General features: G+C 49.6%; 1 protein-coding gene across 1 annotated transcript in view; it reads right to left on the bottom strand.

Moving 5' to 3' along the window:
• The window catches only part of Igdcc3 (immunoglobulin superfamily DCC subclass member 3), a 44,508-nt gene that overhangs the window by 19,134 nt on the left and 1,116 nt on the right, over positions 1-24,258 (bottom strand). Inside the window, exon 2 of the mRNA XM_038322226.2 lies at positions 21,968-22,273. Within this exon, the coding sequence (XP_038178154.2) occupies positions 21,968-22,273 (306 nt within the window). The remainder of the gene's footprint in view (positions 1-21,967; positions 22,274-24,258) is intronic.

Below are 24,258 nucleotides of genomic sequence, written 5' to 3'. Positions count from 1 at the left end.
CTTTTGCTTTTCCCTCAGTGCGACTGGGGAGTGAAGGCTGTGGAGTTACAAAGTGTTACCCTGATATAACCTTCAAGGTGCCAAGTGCAGCCTGTGGTGCCGGTCAGGGGGTAGGAGTGGACCTAGAAATGAATCTCTGCTTTGGATTTGAAAATGCCCAGGTCCAGCGCAGCCTCTCTATGCAGACTGTGTGTCAGGGTCACCAATCTTCCTTATGTAAACCTGCCGGGTCCCACCATATCCTTAACTTCCGTTGTTCTGGTCCGGACACCGGATCTCCCTCACCTCCCGGAAGGGCGTCTGGTTAGGGGGCCCAGGCTGGAGCTATTAAGTAAATTGCTTTCACATGACCACCAGGACAACTCAACAAAAACAGACACTTCCCCCAAATTTCCAGAGCCATATATTAGGATTTGTAGGGATTGGTGGAGTGGGGTTAGGTAACAGAGGCGAACTGGATCAGGCTCGGCTCTGACCAGGCTGTGAAGCCTTTCAATTCCAACCTGGCTTTTACTTGTTTGTAAAATGGATGTGGAAGAGGATACAAAAGGTAATACCCAAGATCCAGACCTAAAACAGAAAAAGAGAATATCTAGGATTCTAAAATGGGACTTGCCTGTCCTGCACAGGCCCTGGGTTCAGCCCCAGCACCACAGACAGGTACTCTCAGCACTCAAGTGGGAAATCAGGAAGACCAGAAGTTCACAGTCATTCTTGAACATTTGAGTTTGGGACCAGCCTGGGCTACATGAGCCCTTGGGGGTCTTTTATTTTTTTCTTAAAGACTAGAGAGTTGGCTTAGTGGATAGAAGCACATACTGTTCTTGCAAAGGACCTGAGTTCGTTTCCTATCTTATAATCACATAACTATAGCTCAAGAGAGATCTGATGCCTCTGACCTCCATGAGCATCTGCATTCATGAACACACATACACACAACTAAAAACTTAAAAAGATTCTAGGACACTAGGCGATGTACCCCTCCCCATCCCGCAAACGACACTTCGGCATTACATCTCAAAGCACGTGGTTGTTTCCTGGAATCTCTGGTGCCTCGACACCAGACAACAGATGGAGACCTGTAGGCCCTCCACCCCAATAACTCTCTAGAGCCAGCCATACCTATCTTCAGGACGAGGAGGTCTGTAACCCCGGGAGGACCCTGGGGTTCCTTGGCTCTTACGGGACAGTAGCTGGAGGTCTCCTAACCCCTTAGGAACCATGTGCAGAGGGGTTCGCAAGTTTTCCCATGAAGTCATAGGACTCCTCAGACCTACTCAAGTGGAGAGTCTCTTCTTTCTGTATACTTTTCAAATAGCCTCCTCGTGTGCCAGGAGGCCAGGTTATAAGCAAAGGAGTCACGGGTCCACCTCCCTCCCTCCCATGGCTAGCTGATCCCGACTTATCTTCCCTTCTCTTCTCTATTGCCCTGGCTTAGGGCCTCATCACCTGCACACCCACCTCCACCCTTCTCCCTTTCAGTCTTCTGTCCCTCCTCCCAAATGTCCCAAAGCTGCGGCATTCTTAAAGCATTGTTAGTGTCTCTCCGTTGCTGTTTTCTGGGGAACTCTTCTTAGATTGACATTCATGGTCTTCTGTATCAGGGGCTTGCATCTCTCTATGCTCAAAAGACAGCTTATGCACTCACATGAGATAAGTTTTCCTTCCCTGAATAGTCTTTTGTTTTGTTTTTTAAAAAGGTTCATTAGTTTTATATGTATGCGTATTTTGCCTGTATGAATAGGTGACCTCAGAGTCCAGAAGAGGGCACCAGATCCTCTGGAATTAAAACTGAGGCTAGTTACAAGGTACAGGGAACCCAACCCAGGTCCTCTGCAAGAACAAAAAGGGCTCTTAAGCACTGAGCCACCACCCTAGCAACCTGAGCCTCCCATCCCCTTAAAAGACATGGTCTTGCCGGGCGGTGGTGGCGCACGCCTTTAATCCCAGCACTCGGGAGGCAGAGGCAGGCGGATCTCTGTGAGTTCGAGGCCAGCCTGGTCTACAAGAGCTAGTTCCAGGACAGGCTCTAAAAAAAAAAAAAACTGCAGAGAAACCCTGTCTCGAAAAACCAAAAAAAAAAAAAAAAGACATGGTCTCTCTATGTAGACCTATGTTTGAAGCTGGCCTCAAACTCAGAGATCCATCGGCTTGCCTCCGTCTCGTGAGCGCTGGTATAAAAGGGTATGTAGACCAGGCTATACCATGGATGCTTAAGCTCACATTTTTTTTTGTCTTTTCCTCTCTTTTTGGCCCAGAACTATTTTGCACCTTCCCCTGCAAACACTTCCCATCTTCCACTTCTCCCAAAGAAGACAGCATTGCCTATAGCTCCCACCCAGCCCTCATCAAACTGTATCAGAGCCAAGTGCCCACACAGCTTTCTGCCTCATCATCAGTGGGCTGTGAGTCCCATGAGAATGTAGAACAGACTAGCTTGCCTTCCTATTTGTAGGAACAGACACAAGGCAAGTCAGTCCTCATAAACTGCAGTCTACTCAGAACAGTCTAGGTTGGCGGTTCCTTGTCATCTTGAGATAAGGCCTCCTGTATGCCAGGCTGGCCTGCAACTTGATATAGCAGAGGTCAGCCTTGAACTTCCGATCCTTCTGCCTCCACCTCCCAGGTGCTGGGATTACAGACATGGACTATGACACAGAGTTTATGAAGCTTCAAGCATGCTACACAGGCACGCTACCAAGTCCCCAGGCCTTCCTCATCTTGTCTTCCACTCAAGCCCCCACTTTTGCACAGTTTCCCCTACTTCAGCCTAAGCTTCTTCAGTGAAAACTAAAAAGCTGGACAGATCTCGGTACTCAAACTTGGTTATGGATTCCAACAACGCAGAGTTCTGCCTAACAATGCAGAAGGCAGTATCCGACTGCCAGAGATTCCTTGGTCTGGGGTGGATGAAGGGGACAAGAATCCGTTTTTACAAAAGCTCCAGGAGACGACTCACATACTTAACTGGTTGTGGGTACCTCTGGCCCTGTGCAGGTTCTTGAGAACAGCCACAAGGGCAGATTCTCAGCCCAGCCCCCACCTCTTCCTGGAGGCCGGCTGGTCCTAGTATCCCGACTCCAGCGCCCAAGGCAAGGCGCAGAGGGCAGCAGGCGGGCGGTGGGGGAGCCTTCAGAGCGCAGCCCCCCCGGGGGCCCGGTGGAGGCATTCGGGGGGCGGGCGGGCAAGGTCAGGGCCCGAGCCGGGGGCCCTGAGAGTCTCGTTCGCTCAGCCGCAGAAGTAAGTGGGACCATCTGCTCCACTCCTCGGAGGTCATTGCTTTGTGTCAAGCTCCCCATCCCCCTCGCTCCCCTCGCTCCTTTCTCTCCCCCCCCCCTTGCCCTTTGACTCCCAAGACTCAAAGGGAGAAAAGCACTTGAAGTCCTGATGAAAGTGGGAGTGTGATGGGGAGCGACACCAGCCGCCGCGGCACCACCGCACAGCCTCGGCCCAGGATCTCCGCATCCCGAGCGCTAGAGGCGCGATCTCGGTGCGCGGTACAGGCGCAGGCAGCGGGCGCTCCCGCAGGAGGCAGGCCGGGTTCCCACAGCCCGTCGGGTCCGCCAGGCCCCTTTGAAGTGGCCGCAGCTGCACACCCCGCCCCGCGGCTAATCCGGGCCAACGCGGGCGTCCTCATAGCCCCCCTCCGTCCTCCCTCCCCCCGCATAGCAATAGTGTCCGCGCTGAATGGCACTGGCTAATTACCTCGCTCGCACCACCGCGGGTGAATGAGAGAATCCGACATTGTGCGCGGCGAATGGAGAAAATAAGACAGCCATTGTCCTCGCACGCCAAACGAGGGTTTGATGTCGCTGGGGCGAGCAAAGCACCATTTCCCGCCACCCCCTTCCTCCCTAGGGGTTCGAATTCCCCAGCTAGGCCTGGCCTCCTACTCTGGTAAGGGGAAACTGAGGCAGCAGTCGCTGTCCCCTAGAGATGATGGACGAGACCGGAGCACCCCTCCCGCTCCGAACGACTCCTAGCTCGTCAGCCAGCCGTCTCCATTGGTCGCAGTCACCTCCTCTGGTCTCCCGCTTCCATGCTTGACTCTGAAAGCCAGGAAAGGCCTGCGTTCACCAGGACCTAATTAGATTTCGTGAGAACACAGGAAACCATTGGCGGGAGAGTGGGGGAAACTGCCCACTTTGGTGCCCACCTGTGGGTCACCAACTGCAAGCAACGGTAAAGTTTAGAGATTGGGCAGAATGACTCAGAAAAGCTTAGAAGTAATAGAAAAAACGGCAGGAGGCAGTCTGGGAGGCCAGAAGGCAGGTATTGAATCAGAACTACTGAAGCTGAGGTTTGGGCTGATAGGGACCAACTTGAGTTCCAGCCCCAGAGAGGTGAAAACAGACTGCTCGTCAGAAACCAATCAAGCCTGAGGCATTTCTTCATCTATTAGGATAGTTAGCTCAGCTAAGAAATCAATCAGAACTAAAGGAAATTGATACAGATGGGCAAGCTGATGGTCCTGCTGTGTACAATGCTTCATGCCACACTGGGCTTCTGTCTTTTCTTCATCACCACCACAAAAGACAAGGGGCTTGGGGTAACACAGACAGCACACCCTCCATATGAGGAGTGTCTTCCCTCTCTCCCCAGGGTTACAGGTGTGTGCCACCATGCCTGGTTTTAGTGAGCATGATCTTTTTGACACATACCAAAAAATGTTCTCTGCATCTGCAGGATTTTCTAACACTCGTGTCATTACAACATCACAAGGCCTTTGCAGGCAGCCACAGCAAACTCCTTAGTTGGAGAAATTGCATCAAAAAATGAATGGAGGGCTAGATATGTAGCTCAGATAATAGCGCGCGCGCGCGCGTGTGCGCGCGCACGCGCGTACACACACACACACACACACACACACAAAGCCCAAAGTTCAATCCCCAGTACCACATAATCCTAGCACCCAGGAGGCAGGGGCACCAGAAGTTCAAGGTTATCCTCTGCTACGTAGTGAGTTCCAGGCCAGCCTGGGCTGTATGAGACCCTGTCTCAGAAGAGAACGGAACGGACACTGGAGGGAATGAGCGAGCAGCCACCAAGCTGTTCCTTACTGTAAGCAAATGTGTTTAATATTACCAAGTACTGCCGGGCGGTGGTGGCGCACTCCTTTAATCCCAGCACTCGGGAGGCAGAGGCAGGCGGATCTCTGTGAGTTCGAGGCCAGCCTGGTCTACAAGAGCTAGTTCCAGGACAGGCTCTAAAAAAGCTGCAGAGAAACCCTGTCTCGAAAAAACCAAAAAAAAAAAAAAAAATATTACCAAGTACTGGCTTCAATCACAAGTGAAAAGCATGCTTTCAAAATTTAAGTCCAGCTCATTGTTTTCCTTACCCAATTCCGAAACAATTTAGTGGAACCCTGGTCCTCGCCCTAGATTTGATCACGATGTTTTCCTCCATAACTCTAAGTAAATCTTTGTCACGGACTTTTATTTCTCCTGCCCAAGGCTGTACGGGACCTTTTAAGCCAGCTTGGCTTCACAACACCTGCTGCTGTGAACTACTTACATTTGAAAGATCTGCCTAGTTAGTCAATTTAGAGAACACCAGAGCAAAACAAAGAGATAAAAGCGGAGTCGCTGTGTATGGGGTAGAGGCAGGAGGTCTGGGGCCCGCCCCCAGCCCAGACCCACTCCCTCCTCCCTCTTCGTTCACCTCTAGTTCTGGAGCCCCTTCTGCAGAGCCACAAGACTCTAAGAAATGATGTTTAATGCTTGTTTTTCTACAGAGGAAAAGGTTTTATCTAAGGAGACAGCTGCTAGTAGCAGGGTCAAAGATAATTTTTAATCTGATAGAGTCCACTACCTTCACTTTGTGTGTATACTTGTGAATGCATGTGTGCACATGTGTTCATGTGTGCACACACATGCAGAGGCTAGAGCTTGAGTGTCAGGTGTTTTCCTCAAACATTCTTTAGCTTTTTCTTTTTAGAATTTTATTTATGTGTGTGCACATGCACGCAGAGACGTCATTGAAGGCTAGAAGAGTGTGTCGGATTCCCTAGAACTAGAGTTACAAGCTGTTGTGGGCCACCTGGCCACTGGAAGTGGGTGCAGGGACCTGAACTGGGGTTCCCTGGGAGAGCAGCAAGGACTCTTAATGGCTGACCCCACCACCTCCATTTTTGAGATAGGTTCCCTGGCTTACCTGGAGCTCATCAATTTGGCTAGACTGAATAATTACCCAGAAAGCCCCAGAGTGCTCCTGTCTCTGCCTACCCAGCTCTGGGACTTCAGGCATGCACTGCTGTGTCAGACTTTTTTTTTTTTTTTTTGGTTTTTCGAGACAGTGTTTCTCTGTAGCTTTAGAGCCTGTCCTGGAACTAGCTCTTGTAGACCAGGCTGGTCTCGAACTCACAGAAATCCGCCTGCCTCTGCCTCCCGAGTGCTGGGATTAAAGGCATGCGCCACCGCCGCCCGGCTGTGTCAGACTTTTATATGGGTGCTAGGGACCAGAACTAGGGTCCTTATGCTTGTACAGCAATCACATTACCAAGCAAGCCATCCCCCAGCCTACTGCCTTTATTTTATAAGCCTTGAATGCTGAATCAAACAGAAATAACGTGTGAGCACGCACATGGTGTCTTGGTAGTTTGACCAGATTTCAGCGTCAATGCTCAGATATATTACAATTTGGAAGATGATTTATGATTCAAAAACAAAAGGAGCCTCCAACTCAAATTTGACTCTATACTTTTAGCTAGAACTGATTTCACCTATCTACTCAACCCAAATAAGTAACTTCTGAGAAAAACACTCCACAGGTAAGCACTCTGAAAGACAGATGAGGAGGATATTAGCAAGTGTGGCTCCTCCTTCCCTTCACCATCTCCACAGCAACATCCACCTCATAGCTGGCTTCTGTGCTTTTATGGTTGTAGTGCTTTCAGTGACTGGAAGGTAGGCATGGATATGAGTTGTTCTTCCAAAGAGAAGGCACAGAGTCTGGAGAAAAGGGAGACTTTCAGCAGAGTCTGGCCTGTTACCGTTTTTTGGGTTGAAGTTGGTAGTCTGGCATCCTGGAAATGCCTCTCACTTTCCCAGGAGATAGTCCACTCTGAGATGACTGTACCTCTCTTGGTGGGGAGGGCTGGGGGGTCTGAATTCACTAGGCCAAGCCCTTCTCACAGGACACTTGCTAATGTTACCTGTGACCTTGGAGGGAAGGCCCTTCGGAGACCTGAATGGTGACCTAGGTGTGCACGCTTGTTAAGACTATGCGTGACTAGAATGGGCACTAAAGGGCACAGTCAGGAAGAGATCAAGCCAGGCGATGGTGGTGTGCACCTTTAATCCCAGCACTCAGAGGCAGAGACAGGTGGATCTCTGTGAGTTCGAGGTCAACCTGGTCTACAGAGTGAATTCAAGGACAGGCTTCAAAGCTACATAGAGAAACTTGTCTTGGAAAAAAAGAAAGGAAGAAAGGAAGGAAGGAAAGAAGGAAGGAAAAATGAAAGAAAGAAAGAAAGAAAGAAAGAAAGAAAGAAAGAAAGAAAGAAAGAAGAAACTCTTTTTCATCTTTGAGCTAAGAGCAGCCAGGCACAGTCACTGTGGATTCCAGATGTAGGGACCAGGAAGTTCACTGAAAGTGGGTTAGGGAAGCCACTCCTGGAGCCCTAGATAAACTCAGCTTCATTCGTCCACCCCATCCTATCTGTGGAACTCCAGAAGGCAAGCAAACGACGGCAGGCAGGGATCCTATCTTCTCATGTTGGACTCCTAATTCCATCCTCAGGTACCAACTCCAGGCCGTGCAGAAGGATCCCACCTGTGTCCTCTCCTCTGTCTGGTCTACAGACCAGAGCGAGAGCTGAGCCATACACACCTGTCCCAGAAGGACTGAGCCTGCTTAAGCCCCCCAAAAGCAGAGCAGTTCACACAACCCCATGGCTCCTCCTCAGAATGATGGGATAAAAGCAGTAGCTTGTGGTGCTTGGTGGTACAGCACTTGGGACTGTCTCAGCAGCAATGGGGGGGGGGCTATAGCTCAGTCAGTAGACTGCTTACCAGCATGCAGGAAGTGCTGGGTCAGAGTCCCCAGCACTATATAAACCAGACATGGTAACACACGTCTATAATCCCAGCACTCTGGGATCAGAAAGTCATGACTGTCATTAACTGCATAGTGAGTTCAAGGCCATCCTGGGATATATGAGACCCTCTCTCAAAAATTAAAACAAAATAATACATTCAATTAAAAAAAGCAGCAGCATTTTATCTCAAAAAGTCTTAATCCCAGAAACATCACAACAGGGTGCTTGGCGTGATCTTAATTTTGGCACAGCTTGATGGGAAAATGATTGACTTGTCAGAGCAAAGGAGGGAACAGGAATATCAATCAGGAAGGATGCTGGGCTAATTCTATCTAATACCACATTGGTGATCTGAAGCAACAGAAACAGCCTAGCCTACGCAACCTGCAGGCGATTCTACATTAGACAGGGCTTCTCTAGGGTGATAGAGGAGTGTGACATAATTATGAGGGATCTCAAGAAAATCAGGGAGAAGAGAATTGCTGCAGAAAGGGTGTGACATTCTATATAAGATGAGATGTAAGAGACACGACAAAAAAAAAAAAAAACCCAAAAGAAAAGAAAAAAAATAAGCCAGAACTGAAGATGGCAGAAAAAGATCTAGGAATTGTTGTTTATCGCTGGGTTACAATTCTCTAAGGTCCTATTCAACTCTGGCTCTGAAATTAAAACTCAAATCCCATTTGATCAATCAGCACATGGGAAAGAGCATCTGGTCCCTTGCTATCTTCTGTCACAGCTCTAAATTCAGGACTTGGGACAAGGCTCTCCATTTCCAGGGCAGTGGTATGAGAAGCACACTAGTCAGGAGGATGAAAGAGGGGAGGGCCGGCCGGGGCTGTGTGAGCTTACAATGCATAAGAGTTATCCTTCCCTTTCTGATGCAGTCTGGGCAGAAACACTGTCGGGTTGACATGCTCCCATCATCATCATCAGGAAAGAGTCTGCTTTCCTGCAGCCTCTGAGACCTTTGATTCTTCCCTCCCAATTTCAAATTGTACATAAACTGTCTAGCTCTGCCCCTTGGTCAGAATTCCTGGGCCAAGACACCTTGGGAAGAACAGAAGGGGGAGTCCAAGGCTTATAGCTCTGGCATTTTTTTTTTCTCCGCAGTTCTAGATTCCCAAACTGCATGGGGGGCAAGTTTTCAGAGTTCACCAGGTAAAGATGTCCCTGTTCAAAATGACCAAGCAGACTACAGAAGGAGGGACGTTAAGACACTGGGTCCTGGACATCCAGAGCCAAGGAAGCAAGGAAACACACACAACGGCACAGACACACATTCTCACACTTGCACGGATGCTAGTGGCTGTAGAGATGACCTGACAGCAAGGGACTAATAAACTAGAGAGGAGAGAGGACGTAGGTTGGGAGGGGCATAAAGGGCAGCACAAGACCACCAGAGACACAGTGCTGAGCAATGCATTTACGAAACTCCAAATTTAAGTGATGTCAGGCTGAGTGTGCACCGGGCAGAATCAGAAGTAACAGTGGCTGGGGAAGACTGGAGCTTTGAGCACCATGGCTGTCAACTGAGTCCCAAAACATACAATGATTGATCTGTTTGGGGGCCTCTCGGCCACGTCTACCCTTCACTAAGGCTCTCTGCTCTGTGCCCTTCCAACAAACACCTTTTACTTTTCCCTAGTGAGCAGGCTGCCACATGAGGGCCAAGAGGGCAAGGGGACCACCATGGACTTCTCTCTGGATTAGTGGGAGGAGGTGTTCTTTCCTCCACCGCAGGCCAGGAGAGAGTCTAACCTTGGGCAGAAGTGGGCAGATAACTCCTGGAAGCTTTAGGCCACCAAGCCTGGGGACAGTCGTTACTGCCTTGGCCAGGGGACGGCACAAGGACAATCAGCAGCCAGCAGCCATAGCTCCTTCCTCCGGGCTGATTATGGTTCTTCCCTGACACCCTCCTCCCCCTCCCCCTCCTGCTAGGACCCCTGGGGAGAAGAAGCCATCACAAACCAAGCCAGTTCCTCTCCTGTGATTTGTTCTGAATTTTCAAACAAAGAGTAATTATGACAGCTGTGGAGCAATCAGCATCATTATGCGTGAGGAACAAGAAAGTGAAAGGGAGCCTAGGGACCCCGGTGGGGGGGAGGGGAATTTGTCTTCCCTCCTCAAGAACAGGCAACGCCCTCCTCTACCTCCAACAGCCCCAGCAAACGCCCCAACTTCCTTTGCTAGTGTATTTCTCACTCTGCCCCTCCAGGAAGGTGAGCAGAGCCCAAGTCTCTCTGGGAGGCCCTAGCAGTGGCTCAGGGTAGGAAGGAAAGAGGAGCCTCCTAGGCCAGGGTTCTAAACGGGTCTCCTCCACATGTGTTCCAGAGAGCACCACAGCGGGCTAACCTGGGCTTGAATCTCAGCTTCCCTGCTTCCTGTGACCCTTCAGGAAGTTATTCGACTATTTCGGACCCCCATTTTCTCATCTGCAAAACAGCACTAGAAACACTAATGGAACTGTTGTGGAAATTAAGTAAACAAGCCCAGGGAGAGTTCATCACAGAGCAGCCCCCCCTCCCCGCCCCCCGGTGATCACGACTGCATCTTTTATTGTTATTATTAGCTGGTTCACTCGAGTGCCAGCTCATGGCCAGCGCCCTATATCCAGTGTGCTTTGGGAACTCATTAAGACCTCCGCAATCTGCCACGGTGTGTCAGCATCCTCCTCAGAACTCCAACCATGACAGAAGCAAAACAGAGACATACACGTTCGACTAGGAGGGGCACAAGGGACAGGGACGACTCCCCACCCTCCTTCTGAAGTAGCGGGGAATAAGGTTCTTGGCAAAGGCCAGAATTCAGAGAGTCAACAAGCCAGATTTCCGAAATATCTGACATGGAAGTGGCTGGGCCAAAGCCTGAAGAACAGGATAGAGAGACAGGGTTGGGGACCTGGGTCCAGGCTGCCCTGGTTCAGGCAGGGAGAAGAGTTTGCTGCCCAGGCAGAAGGACTGGGAGGTCCTTGGACAAGTCTTGCCCTTGAGACTCCAGTTTTTTGTTTTAAAAATGTTTTTTTTTTAAATTTCTGTGTCTGCACGTGCATCTGTATGAGTGTATTCCACACGTGTGTGCAGGTGGCCTCCAGAGGCCAGAAGAGAACACTGGATCCCCTGGAAGTGGGATTACAGATGGGTGTGAGCAGCTGGATGTGGGTGCTGGGAACCGAACTCAGGTTCTCTGCAAGAGCAGCAAATGTTCTTTACCTCTGGGTCATCTTTCCAACCCTAAAGCCTCAGCTTTTAAGTCTATACAACCAAGTATGGCGGCGCACATTTGTAAGCCTTGAGGTTAAGGCCAGCCTGGGCTACGTGGGAAGAAAAAGAAAAGGAAAAAGAAAGAAAGAAAAAGGAAAAAGGAGCTAGATTCACTCTCAAGTTTCTTCTGGTTTCTCCTGGAGACCGGGTAGGCTACTCAGTGGGCTGAGCATTTTAGGATCTTTTTCTGCAGCATGCCATTCAGACAGGAGCTACAACTTGGGTCTCTCTCATGGTGGTCTGCCCCTCATCTGCCCCTCCTCTCCGTTTAGGTGGTCTGGTCTCCATCTGCCCACCCCAAGTCCCCAGGGCCTCTTGATAGTCTCCACTCCCTCACATTCCAGTGGCCTTGGGGGCAGCAGCGAGACCAGAAAGTCCAGTTTCTGCCCATTATCAATTGCTAGCATCTCTTTGCAACCCAACACCAGCATTCCAGAGAGCAGCCTAGGGCTGCCCCAGCTCACAGTCAGGGTCAGTGTCCAGCTAAGAGGCGGCTAGCTTCTCAGATTCCTCTGGAGAGGTCCTTGCTTGTGGGGGAAGCCTGCGGAGTCCTTCTTTTGGGGTCCTCTTTGAGTCTCCCTTTCTTTGGCTCTCTACAGAGGTCATCTGTTCCCAGAGCAGAGGGTTCCCTGGGAGCAGAGCAGATTAGAGAAATCACTATGGAGGAAGGCAAGAGAAACGGCAGACCAGTAAATGGAGAAAAGGAACTGGCAAGGAGAAGATAGGGAGAACAGAGCAGAAGAAACTGGTCCTGATATTAAAGGCAAACACCCCAAAGCTGCCTCCGAGGAAGGCAGAGGTGTGTATGTATGGAAGTTCCGAGCGGCACAACAGAGACAGAAGAGGCAGTGGGTGCTTGCAAGTCTCTACCTCAAACTCTCTGTCTGAACCAGGATATACAATGCCTAGGTTCAATTCACCTGCCCCTCCAGCCCTTCTTCAGGCTTTTCCCCACCTTCTTCTCATGGGACAGCAGGTCCAGGAGCCCCTCCTCGTGAAGTGTTCTTTAATAGCAGTAAATATCAGAGTTTTATCAAGGCTTGGGACATGGCAGCAAGCTCAGAAATGAGGTGGGGGTGGGAAGGGGCCGTCAGCACATGTCCATAGGCTCACTTAGGATGGCAGGCAGATTTGGGAACCCACAGAATGAATGAAAACTAGAAGTTAGATACCTGGGGAGCTACGGCCATGTTCACCGCCTTATAGTCTAAGACCTCACTCTCCAAGCCCTGACCTGTGGTTCACCTGCTTCCTTCGCACCTCAGCCTATCAGGACAGGAAACTATCAACCCTTTCCGGGGTCTGCGCCAGCTCTGCGGCCCAGCCAGGCTATGCTGCTCACACGAGGAGGGCGGATAGATGAACCTGCCCCCCAACACCCATGGCTACAGCTAGAGAAATTTAGGGTGTCACAAATTGGCACTAGGAGGGCGGAGAGATGAACCTGTCCCCACTCCATGGCTACAACTAGAGAAATTTAGGGTGTCACAGGTTAGCTGCACACAGGGCAAACATTTTTGATGGAATTAGTACAGTTTCAACAAGACAGGAGGGAGCTATTGGGTTTGCCATTCTGGGTAACTTTCTGTTCCATTCACTTTTATTAAAGGAGTGTAAAATAACCTTTAAGCTACTGTGCAAAAGTCTCTCTTCAAGACACACATACAAACACATGAACATGTGCATGCATACACACACACACACACACACACACACACACACACACACACCAGCCTGCAGGGGCTCTGGAGAGGAAAGAGAAAGGCGATACAAGTAGGCCAGGAGTGAAAAAGTCCTTTCTCCCTAGGGGTGGGAAGGGGGCAGAGGGCTAGGGGGGGTTGGGGGCCTGTTTCATTTGCAGGCTGCAAATGCCTCTCCTATTCACGGGCCCACATTCCCAGCCCAGGCGCCTGGCCACTGACAATGCGGGGACAGGAACAGAGAAGATTTGCACATTGTGTTTAAGGGGCCAGCTGGCTGCCTGCGACAGTGGAGCCAAGGTGTGGGAACCAGAAGCACTCAACTTCCACACTCAAGTCCCGCGGGTGGGTGAGGGGCAGCCCTGAGCCCTGCACAGAGCTGGAGGTCTCCCTCCCATCAGGCCAAAGTGCCCGGGGTAGCAGGGCCCATCCGGCCAGAGAGGAAAGTTCCAGGCTAGAGACCCAAGACCTACTGGGAGAATTAGGCAATCACACCCGATCTGGTGGGGCAGACAGAGTTTCAGTTCCTCTAGAAAAGAGCGGACACCCATGATCCTGCCCCATATGAACACAGTGGACTTTCAGGCCCGCTCCCCATGCTCGTGGTCTCCGTTCTCTGGAACTGTGTTATCAGTCCGTCAGCTTAAGAAATGGAGAGAGAGAAAGAGAGAGAGAGAGAGAGAGAGAGAGAGAGAGAGAGGAAGACAAAAACTGAGAAGCCCTCCAGGAGCTTAAAATCTAGCTGAAGAGACAGATGGAGTGTGTAGCTATAAACCAGTTACTTAACAATGCAAGCAGCCATCACCCAGGGGAAGGACTCTAATCTGAATGCCACAGACCACAATTGTTCCCACCCTAGGAGAAGGAAGAGAAATGACTGTAAATTAGATGGCTAGGGAGGAACTGGTACGGGAAGAAGGGCAAGAATGGACTGGGGAGAGTTCCAGCAAAGGCAGGTCTGTAAGGACCTTACAGCAGAGATGGGCCTGGGCCACACTCTCAGGGACTTGTTTGTTCAGGCACACAGGACTCTTGGGTCCCCAAAGGGCCTTTCCACCCTCCTTCCCTTTCTATCACCCTTCAAAGTGGCTCAAGAGTGCCAAACAATGGTGCACATGTGGGCTTAGGAGACACTCTTGTCAGTAAAGTGCTTGCCTTGCCAGCATGAGGACCTGAGTTCAATCCCCAGAACCTGCTTGTAGAAAAACAGACAAACAAAACGAGACATCAGGTGGATACAGGTAGGTCCCCAGCACTCCCTGGCTAACAGTCTGCTCTTCTACTTTGGGAGCCAAGGTATTGAGAAACTCTGTCTTAATAAAACAAGGTGCTAGGGCTGGAGAGATGGCTCAGAGGTTAAGAGCATTGCCTGCTCTTCCAAAGGTCCTGAGTTCAATTCCCAGCAACCACATGGTGGCTCACAACCATCTGCAATGGGGTCTGGTGCCCTCTTCTGGCCTGCAGGCAGACACACAAACAGAATATTGTATACTAAATAAATAAATATTAAAAAAAACAAACAAAAAAAAAACAAGGTGCACTGGGTGTAGCGGGTCAACACTAGGGAAGCAGAGACAGGTGGGTCTCTATGAGTTCAAATCCAATCTAGTTTAGATAGTGATTTCCAGACCAGTCAAGGACATGCAGTGAGACTGTCTTAAAAAAACAAAAACAAGCCGGGTGGTGGTGGAGGCAGAGGCAGGTGGATCTCTGAGTTCGAGGCCAGCCTGGTCTACAAGAGCTAGTTCCAGGACAGGCTCTAGAAACTACAGGGAAACCCTGTCCCGAAAAACCCAAAATAAAATAAAAATAAAACAAACAACAACAACAAACAAGAACAAAGTAGGTGGCACCTACAGAATGACACCCAAGAACGCCCTTTGGTTTCTACACTCACACACATTCACGCGCATGCACACGCACGCGCACACACACACATACACCACTTGTGAGGCATGACTGGCAGGTAAAGGGGCTGACCCTCACCCATCTATCTTGTCATAATGGGATGAACTTCAGCAGCAAACACTTCTACATGTGGACAGTCACCCACCAGTTGGCACTTTGGCTGCAGTGCCTGCTTCCTGCCCTGACAGTAACCAGATGTGTGTTTGAAAAGCAGTTAGGGAGCTGGGTGGTAGTGGTGGTGGTGCATGCCTTTTATCCCAGCTCTTGGAGGCAGAGGCAAGCGGATCTCTGTGAGTTCAAGGCCAGCCTAGTCTACAAAGTGCGTTACAGGACAGCTAGGATTGTTACCTTGTCTCAAAAAAACGAAACAAAAGGCAAACAAACAAAGCAGCAAGGAGCATTTCCTTGGCCCTCCTGAGCTAGGCTGCCCTTCAGGGACAGTAGGACAGCTTTAGTTCCACACGCTATACCTGGACAATCAACTATCAGGTGACAGCAGCCATCACAGTTACCAGCCACAGTTCCAGGACCCACTTCCCCACCACTCCATCACCTTACTCAGAGCTCTGAGCCTCCCACCAAGTGTAGCCCCCAGCAGCTCCTGCCCAAACTTCTCCTGGTCCCACCCAAACCTAACTCCAGATCCACACAACCACCAATCATGTGGAAAGGGGACCCAGAGCTGCCCCACCTGCTCTCTCTTGTATGTGCTGAGAATGATCCAGTTCTCTGAAGCAGGAATTGCAGCTCTGGAGAGAGCAAGGAACTAGAGTTGGCCTTCTCCCGCTTAGCATACCCACTGTTTTACCTAGGGGTCTGATCTCTGATCTTGTTTGTTTTGTTTTGTTTTTTGTGTTTTAAGACTGGGTCTTGCCGGGCGGTGGTGGCGCACGCCTTTAATCCCAGCACTCGGGAGGCAGAGGCAGGCGGATCTCTGTGAGTTCGAGGCCAGCCTGGTCTACAAGAGCTAGTTCCAGGACAGGCTCTAAAAACGCTGCAGAGAAACCCTGTCTCGAAAAAAAAAAAAAAAAAAAAAAAAAAAGACTGGGTCTTACTGTGTGTCCTTCCTAGGAATCACGCCACAGCCAAGACTGGAGTCATAGCTTGGAACAGTAATCGTTCACATTGTGGTTCCTTATCAGTCGTCAAGAGCACTGCCTATGGCCTGTGCTGAACTCTCTGTGCACATAATCCTAAGAAATCTGGGGCTCCAAGAGGTTAAGTGACGTGCCCAAGGTCTCAAAGGCACGGGAGAGTGGGAGCCAAGGCCCAAGGCCACCCTGCCCAGGTCTGTTTGCTGTATCAGCCCATATTTCAACTCGCTGTTGGGACTGCCCAGCCTGCTTGATAAATATGCAGGTGGCATCAGTGGACAACGCCTACCCCTACCCAGGATGCTCACTGTGCTTTTCCTAGATGTCAAGTCCTTTAGTCCACTACTTCAAAGAATGTTCCCAAAGCCAGATACACTGAGTGGATCGCAGCCTGTGGCCAGATGGGGAGACAGTAACTCAAGAGGATTAAGTAACACTGTGCAGATCTTTGGATCAATGAGGAACAGAGCTGGTTCAAACCCACCCAGCCTCTGCCCCTGAAGCCTTGGCTCTATGGACTTCACTAGGCCACCCACAGTTTTCCAAACTCTAGATCATATGACATGAGCCTGGGTGGCCACGGCGGCCATGCAGAGGCAGCTGTGGGTCAGCAGCACTGACATTACCTGAACTCTCATTAATCTGGGCCTTGTCTAGATGTTTAGATTCAAAACTGCATCTCGCCGGGCGGTGGTGGCGCACGCCTTTAATCCCAGCACTTGGGAGGCAGAGGCAGGCGGATCTCTGTGAGTTCGAGGCCAGCCTGGTCTACAAGAGCTAGTTCCAGAACAGGCTCTAAAAAAAAAAAAAAAAAAAAAAAGCTGCAGAGAAACCCTGTCTCGAAAAACAAAAAAAACAAAAAAAAACAAAAAAAACAAAAAAAAAAAAAAAAAGAACTCAAAACTGCTCTCTCATCAAGATCTCCCCACCCTGGGGGGTTGTCAGGATGGGCTCAGTTTGGGGAATCCTTGAACTTGATCATAGGGTGTTTCTCTTCCATTCCCCCAGGAGCCTAGGACCAAGAGTCAAGAGGCAGGACTGAGAGGTTCTACCAGAGGACAGAGAGCTTGGAATGGACCCCTTCCTTATCTCTACCCCTTGAGCCTAGGCCACCCCTCTCCTTTTAAAACATTTTTATTTTATGTGTATGGGTGTTTCGCCTGCATGTATGTCTGTGCACCATCACGTCTCTGCCTGGTGCCCAAGGAAGCCAGAAGAAAGCATTAGATTTTCTGGGACTGGAGTTACTGATGGTTGTAAGCTGCCATGTGAGTGGTGGGAATTTAGAGGACCTGGGTCCTCTAAAAGAGCAACAGGTTCTCTTAACCATTGAGTCATCTCTCCAGCCCTAAAAATCATCCCTTTTTGAAGTAAACCAGCTAAAAAAATCCCATTCAACTAGAGGGAGTCAATGAATGCATGCATCTCCAAGAGGGAGGATAGCAGGGAGTCTCTGGTAGATAGGCTGGGAAGGGTTACACAGAACACAGAGCCCAAAGACCCATGGCCTGGAAGAGTCCACGGAGCTTTCTCTAGATGAATGCCAACAAGTGAGAAAACCCAGGCTGGGAGTGGAATCAGGCAGTTGGCTTTAGCGGAAGATTACGTTTAAAGCTTTTTGTCTGTGAAGATGACTTTAAACAAACATGGGTTCCTGAGTGATCCCTATTTGTCAGGAAGTTCAGGATGCATTGATCCTCGTGACTTTCCTTCAAGGAAAGACAATGCACGTGCTGTGGGCCAGGAGACGGCCAAGGGAACAGGGACTCCACATTAGCAAGTCTGTTTTCAAGTCTCACACTATTAGCCTGTGAGACAGGAAAGCAGAGTCCAAGAATCCCAAGGTCATGCATAGATCTTAGGACCCCGAGCTGCTGTATCCCAAACTGAAGTTCCAAGGATAAGTCAGACTGCAGCACAGCCTACCTTTGGAAGAATGTGGTTTAAGGAGCCCGCATGGGACTGATATACGTTACAGCTGTGTACCTTGGTCTTCTTGTGGGACTGCTAATAGTGGGAGCAGGTCCTGTCTCTATTTTGCCAGCTTTTGGGATCCTACTCCTCATACTGGGCTGCCTTGTCCAGCTTTAATACAAGAAGAGGTGCCTAGTCTCATGGCAACTTGATATGCCATGTTTGGTTGATATCCAGCTGCCCACATGTGAGGACCTGAGTTCAGATCTCCTGAACCAATGTAAAAAAGCTGGGCCTAGCCGGGCGGTGGTGGCGCACGCCTTTAATCCCAGCACTCGGGAGGCAGAGGCAGGCGGATCTCTGTGAGTTCGAGACCAGCCTGGTCTACAAGAGCTAGTTCCAGGACAGGCTCCAAAGCCACAGAGAAACCCTGTCTCGAAAAACCAAAAAAAAAAAAAAAAAAAAAAAAAAAAAAAAAAGCTGGGCCTATACCCTCAGGGTTAAGGAGGTGGAAGCAGCAGGATCTTGGGGCATGCTGGCAATTTGGTTTAGCTAAATCAGTGAGCTTTGAGTTCAATGAGAAACACTATTTTAAAAAGTAAGTTTGATAGTAATTAAGAAGGTCACCTGACATCAATTTCTGTCCTCCATACATATATGTACATTCCCTCATATGTGCACACATATGAACATGTACACAATACAGCGCACATAGAAAGACACTGAGAGATAGAATCCTTACTCAGTATATTTAAGTTTCTGGGTTTGACTCCCAGCATGAAAAAAAGAAAAGAAAAGGGAAACACATCTACCATTTCCCCCTCACACTTCTTCTCTCTCCTTCTGAGGTTTTACCTCCCAGGATCCTTTGCTGGTGATGCAGAGATCCAACAGGCCTTTATCTCCCTGCACTAAAACAGGCCATGACAGTGTAGAAGGACTCATCACCATAGCCCTTACTATCACTGCCACCCCAAAGACTCTGGGTAGCCCTCCTGGGAAGCTGTGGCGTGTGCTGACTGTGGGACTTGTCAGAACATCATCCCTGTACCCACTGGCACTGCCAAGGATGTGGGCAAGGTCACCCCAGAGCAGAAGGGGATGCTCATTGGCAAGGCCTTCCGTGTTCCTACTCCTAGTGTGTCTGTCGTGGATCTGACATGCCACTTGGAGAAAGCTGCCAGGCACAATGGCATCCAGAAGATTGTGAAGCAGGCTTTTGAGTGTTCACAAAAGGCATCCTGGGCTACTCTGAGGACCGGGTTGTCTCTTAAGTCTTCAGCTGTGCTGCCCACCTTCCGCCTTTGATGATGGAGCTGGCGCTGTCCTCAGTAACAACACTGTAAAACTCATTTCCTGCTATGACAGCAACAGGGTGGTAGATGACTTCCATGGCCTCCAAGGAGTAAGAAACTTTGGACAATTCACCCCCGAAAGAACAGAGAGAAAGAGAGAGGCCCTCGCTGCTGAGGAGTCCCTCTCCTAATTCAGTCCTGAAACACATACTTGGGTATCTCTCTCCCCTCACAGTTTCCATTCCAGACCCACAGAAGAAGGGGGAGGAGCTTAGAGAGCACTATTCTCTTGAACACCATCAATAAGTTCACTGCACTTGCTGAAATAAATAAAATGAAACAGAACAGACCAGGGAGGTAGGCAGTGTCTTCCCGGGCAGTTCCTCTCAGTCTCCTTCTTCCTCTTTCTCCTCATTCATTCATTGAGTGAGTCAAGCCCAGACTCCAGGTCTTTCTCTGAATCCCAACCTCTACTCACACACCCGGCCATCTGCCCAGAGGCTGTACCAGTCTCCCTTGCCTGGTGGAGAGGGCCAGGGCCAGGGGTGGCTGAGCCAAAAGTGATTTCCATCTCCAAGTCCAGGGCTGCTTCCCAGCAAGCTCCATATGGGGGCCTGGATCAGCCTTCCTCAGAACAAAGGGGCATCTTCAGCCCAGCACGAGGGCTCCTGCCTGGAACAATTCATCACTCACCAGCCTGTTCACAGTCACAGTTGCAAATGTCCCCTGAGCCAGGAAGGAACTTGTCAGCGTTCACAGGAAAGGAGGCAGCATGCCATAGGAGTTAAGTGGGAGGGTAGAGAGTTCAGGTTGCCCAGGCTGCAGTCTGGCTCTTCTGCCTGCCTCCCAGAATGTCACTACCGAATCCCATCCTCCTCCAGGCCCAAATTTCTCATCTCTAAAAGGGGGATGTTAGTGAATGTCTCCCTCAGTCGTTGTGATGAATCAACGAAATAAGTCACATAAGGAATTTTGGGTGCTCAGTGTCCAGCCAGTACTGAATAAATGCTGGCTAGCATTTGACCACAGTCAAAGCAGCGTTTTTAAGCTGCTTTCCTGAAGTACTGAAATTTAGGATGGAGAACACTGTCCACTGGCCTCTCGACCCTTGCCATTTCTCAGGAGGAGTGTCCTTTCTTCTTCCTTCTTTCCTTTTGTTTTCTTCGTCCTCCAATAAATGCCCCCCCTCATTGTTTGAGACAGGGTTTCTCTGTGTAAGAGCCCTGACTGTCCTGGAACTCATTTTGTAGGTCAGATTGGCCTCGAACTCAGAGATCCACCTTTCTCTGCCTCCTGAGTGCTGGGATTAAAGGCATGCGCCACCACCGCTTGGCTAATCTCTTCTCTTTTTAACATTTATTTATTGTGTGCGTGTGTATGTTCAAGTGGAGTGTGTGTGTGTGTGTGTGTGTGTGTGTGTGCACGCGCGCGCATGCACACGCATGCACCAGAGATCAACCATAAGTATCTTCTTCAGCAATGCTGTCCACCTTGTTTTTTTGAGGCAAGGTCTCTCATTGGCACCTAAGGCTTGCCAACTCAACTGAGCTGGCTGGGCAATGAGATTCAGGGCTCCTCCTTGTGGTGATATTTTGTTTGTGCTATAACAAATAAAGCTTGCCTGACATCATAGTGGAGAGGCAGCCACTAGTTAGCCATAGAGGCCAGGCATTAGTTGCACACACTTTTAATCTCAGCACTCAGGAGACAGAGGCAGACAGATTTCTGTGAGTTCAAGACCACCCTGGGCTACAGAAGAACAATCCAACCTAAAAGAGAATCAGAGCCAGGCGGTGGTGGCTCACACCTTTAATCCCAATATTTAGGAGTCACATTCCTTTAATCCCAGCACCAGGAGGTGGAGACAGGAAAGGATACGGCTGGGCAGAGAGAGGGATATAATAAGGCAGGTGGAGACAGGAGCTCAGGGCATTCAGTCTGAGGATCCGGTAGAGGTAAGAACTAGAGGCTGGCTACTCTGCGCTGATCTTTCAGCATTTACCCCATATCTGACAGGGAGGTTTTATTTTTAAAACCACTTAGCGTGCGTACTACACCTCCTATCTTCCCTTCCGCAGCTAGAACTGCAGGCTGCTGCTTCCGCACCTGGCTTCTGACAAGGGTTCCAGGGGCCAAACTCTTGCTTGTGTGGCAAATGCTTTGCCGACTTCGCTATTTCCCCAGCACCACTTACCACGTATTTTTGTTGTTGTTTTGGTCTTAAAGAAAATTGTTGACAGGTTTGAGAACCCTATTACTGACATAGTGAAGTCTTATCCTACTCAAAATGTTTCAAAAATTAATCTATAGCTAAGAATTTCATGTTATTAAAACGACTCTTTAAAAATCTAAGTACCCCACAAAATAAGGCAAACTTTTCCATGTTTATACCCCAGAACATAATCAATGGACCAGGATGCTCCTGGTACGACACACAGGTGAAAGCTTTGAGAAGGTGAATGAAGACGTGGATGAGGCCCCGCCACCAGCCTACGAGTCTTTGACTACAGTCCTGTCAGTTTACGTTCGAGTCACTACAAAGAGCACATGATATAACTGTCATTTCCATGCAAAGACACCCCTATGCCACCAGCCAACTGGTCCAAGCTAGAAAATTTGATCTTCTGAGCTTCACAAAATGGGTCTCCCCCACCACACACACACACACACACACACACACACACACACTGCTCTTGTGACATAGACTGGTCACCATGCTGGTTTATGTCAAGGGGAAAAAGTGATATCTACTTACTTGCAGCCTGGATACGGGCCTTCCGACTGACCAGCAGCCCAAAGCGGTTCTGAGCCACACATTCATAGTCTCCCTCGTCTGAAGGGCCACCTCCCTGGTCCAGCCTGAAGCGGTGGATCAGCAAGGACCCATTGGCCAGTAGGGTGGAGTGGGTGCCCTCAGGTAGCTCTGCTCCGTTCTTCCTCCAGGAGACCTGCACTGGAGGGGTCCCCTCCACTCTGCAGCCCAGCACTATGGGCTGTCCAGGGACTGCAATATCATCATTTGGCTCCACAGCAAATGCCAGTTCAGCGGAGTGGCCCAGACCTGCGTCAGGGAAGGGGAAATGGAAGGAAAGGAGATGTTAGCATGGAATGTACGTATAGCCAGGAAGAATTCCATACACAGAGATTTCAAATTTTATGGTTCTATGTACCCATCACATTCCTGTGATGTATATTTGGGCTTAATAGAAATCCCTATTATACACAGAACTTTTATGTTTACAGAATGCCATCCTGTGCAATATTTTACTTAATTCCAACAACCACTGCAGGAAAAATGAATGCCATTTGTATCACTCTTTCTTTCACAGAAAAGAAAACTGGAACCTCAAGAAGTCAGGTGACTTGCCCAGGGCCTCACAATTGGTCATTGCAAATCTGAGTCTTGGAGGACTGGAGAGATGGCTCAGTGGCTAAAAGCACTGGCTTCTCTTCCAGAGGACTCGGGTTCATTTTCCTGCACCCACATGGGGACACAATAACCATCTGCATCCAGCCCTGGGGATCTAACGCCCTCTTCTGGCCTCCATGCGACCCAGGCACAGAAGAGATGCACAGACATACATACAAGCAAAACACCCATACACACAAACTAAACTTAAAAAAAAAAAATTAGAGTCTCAGCTGGGCAGCGGTAGCACATGTCTTTAATCCCAAAACCCAACATTAATCCTAGCACCCAGGAGGCAGAGGCAGGTGGATCTCTGAGTTTGAGGCCAGACAGCTAGGGCTACACAGAGAAACCCTGCCCCCACCCCCAAATCAGAGTCTCCAAAGCAAGACTCCTCCTAACACACTGCTGCCGCTTTCGCCACCACCCTGCACAGGCACCGGACCCGCACAGACTTTCTGATGTATCCTGGCGGCCCCTCATCAACTATTTAAATGTGACAGCGCTGAGGAAAATTAAAATCGCTAAAGCAATGTGAAGGGCTGGGAATGTTGGTAGAGTGTTTGCCTAGCATACAAAAATTGTCGGTCCCCAGCGCTAAAATCCAACATGGTCGCCTGTAATCCCAGTGTTGGTAAGGTGGAGGCACGCAGTGGATCAGTTAAGCAGGGAGGCATTCTGGCCATCCACATACAAGGGTGACAAAGATTCCCCCTTACTGTGAATTTAAAAAAAAAAAGGAAAAGAAAAAAATTAAGCCTGGTGTGATGGTGCATACCCTTAGTCCCAACACTCAGGAGGCAGAGGCCAGTAGATCTCTGATTTGGAAGCCAGCCAGGTCTACAGAGTGAGTTAGGAGTTCCAGGTCACCCAAAGCTACACAGGGAAACCCTGTCTCGAAAAACCAAACCAAATCAAACCTAAAAAGTGGAGCAAGACAGTAATAAATCAGGTTTCCATTTGCTGGCAAAACTATCAGAGACCTGGCCCAGGGCCTGGTTGGGAGCAGTATTCAGGTATGGACTCAGTATTCAGGGTACGGGTTAGGCTATGTGTGACCTGTGCTGTTTCCCTTACTCCAGGCTCTGGGTATTGGTCCTTTGGCCTTTGTTATAAGGAGAGATCAGAAATAATAAACATAAATTTAGATTTCCTAAATTTTGGAGAAAGTGTATATATGTGTATGTGGTGTGTGTGTGTGTGTGTCTATAATTTTCACTCCCAGGTAACTTCACTGCTCTAGCAGGATAAAAATGAGCATGTGAGTGTGTGTGTGTGTGTGTGTGTGTGAGTGAGAGAGAGAGAGAGAGAGAGAGAGAGAGAGAGAGAGAGAGAGAGAGAGAGAGAGAGATGGTGGCTAGGAGTGAATCAGGGCCCAGGCAAAAGGAATAAGCACTCATATCCCACGGGTGACAGCCAATCTCTCCTGCAAGCAATTTACCAGATCAGCTATGACTTCACTCCAAGAGAAATAAGCCCTTCTTGTCTAAAAGGGCGGGCGAAGAGCCCCCTCCTCACATTTCCAGGCCTTGTGATCCTGGACCTGGGTTCTCTCTAACAGATCCAAGCCCTTCCCTGCTGAGCGAGCCCTAGTCTTGGGGCGGGGCGGGGGTGCCTAAGCATTGCCTCCTTTATAG

The sequence above is a fragment of the Arvicola amphibius genome, chromosome 3 (assembly GCF_903992535.2).
Source record: "Arvicola amphibius chromosome 3, mArvAmp1.2, whole genome shotgun sequence".
In the NCBI taxonomy this organism is placed as follows: Eukaryota; Metazoa; Chordata; class Mammalia; order Rodentia; family Cricetidae; genus Arvicola; species Arvicola amphibius.
This window is presented reverse-complemented; position numbering and strand designations above follow the sequence as displayed.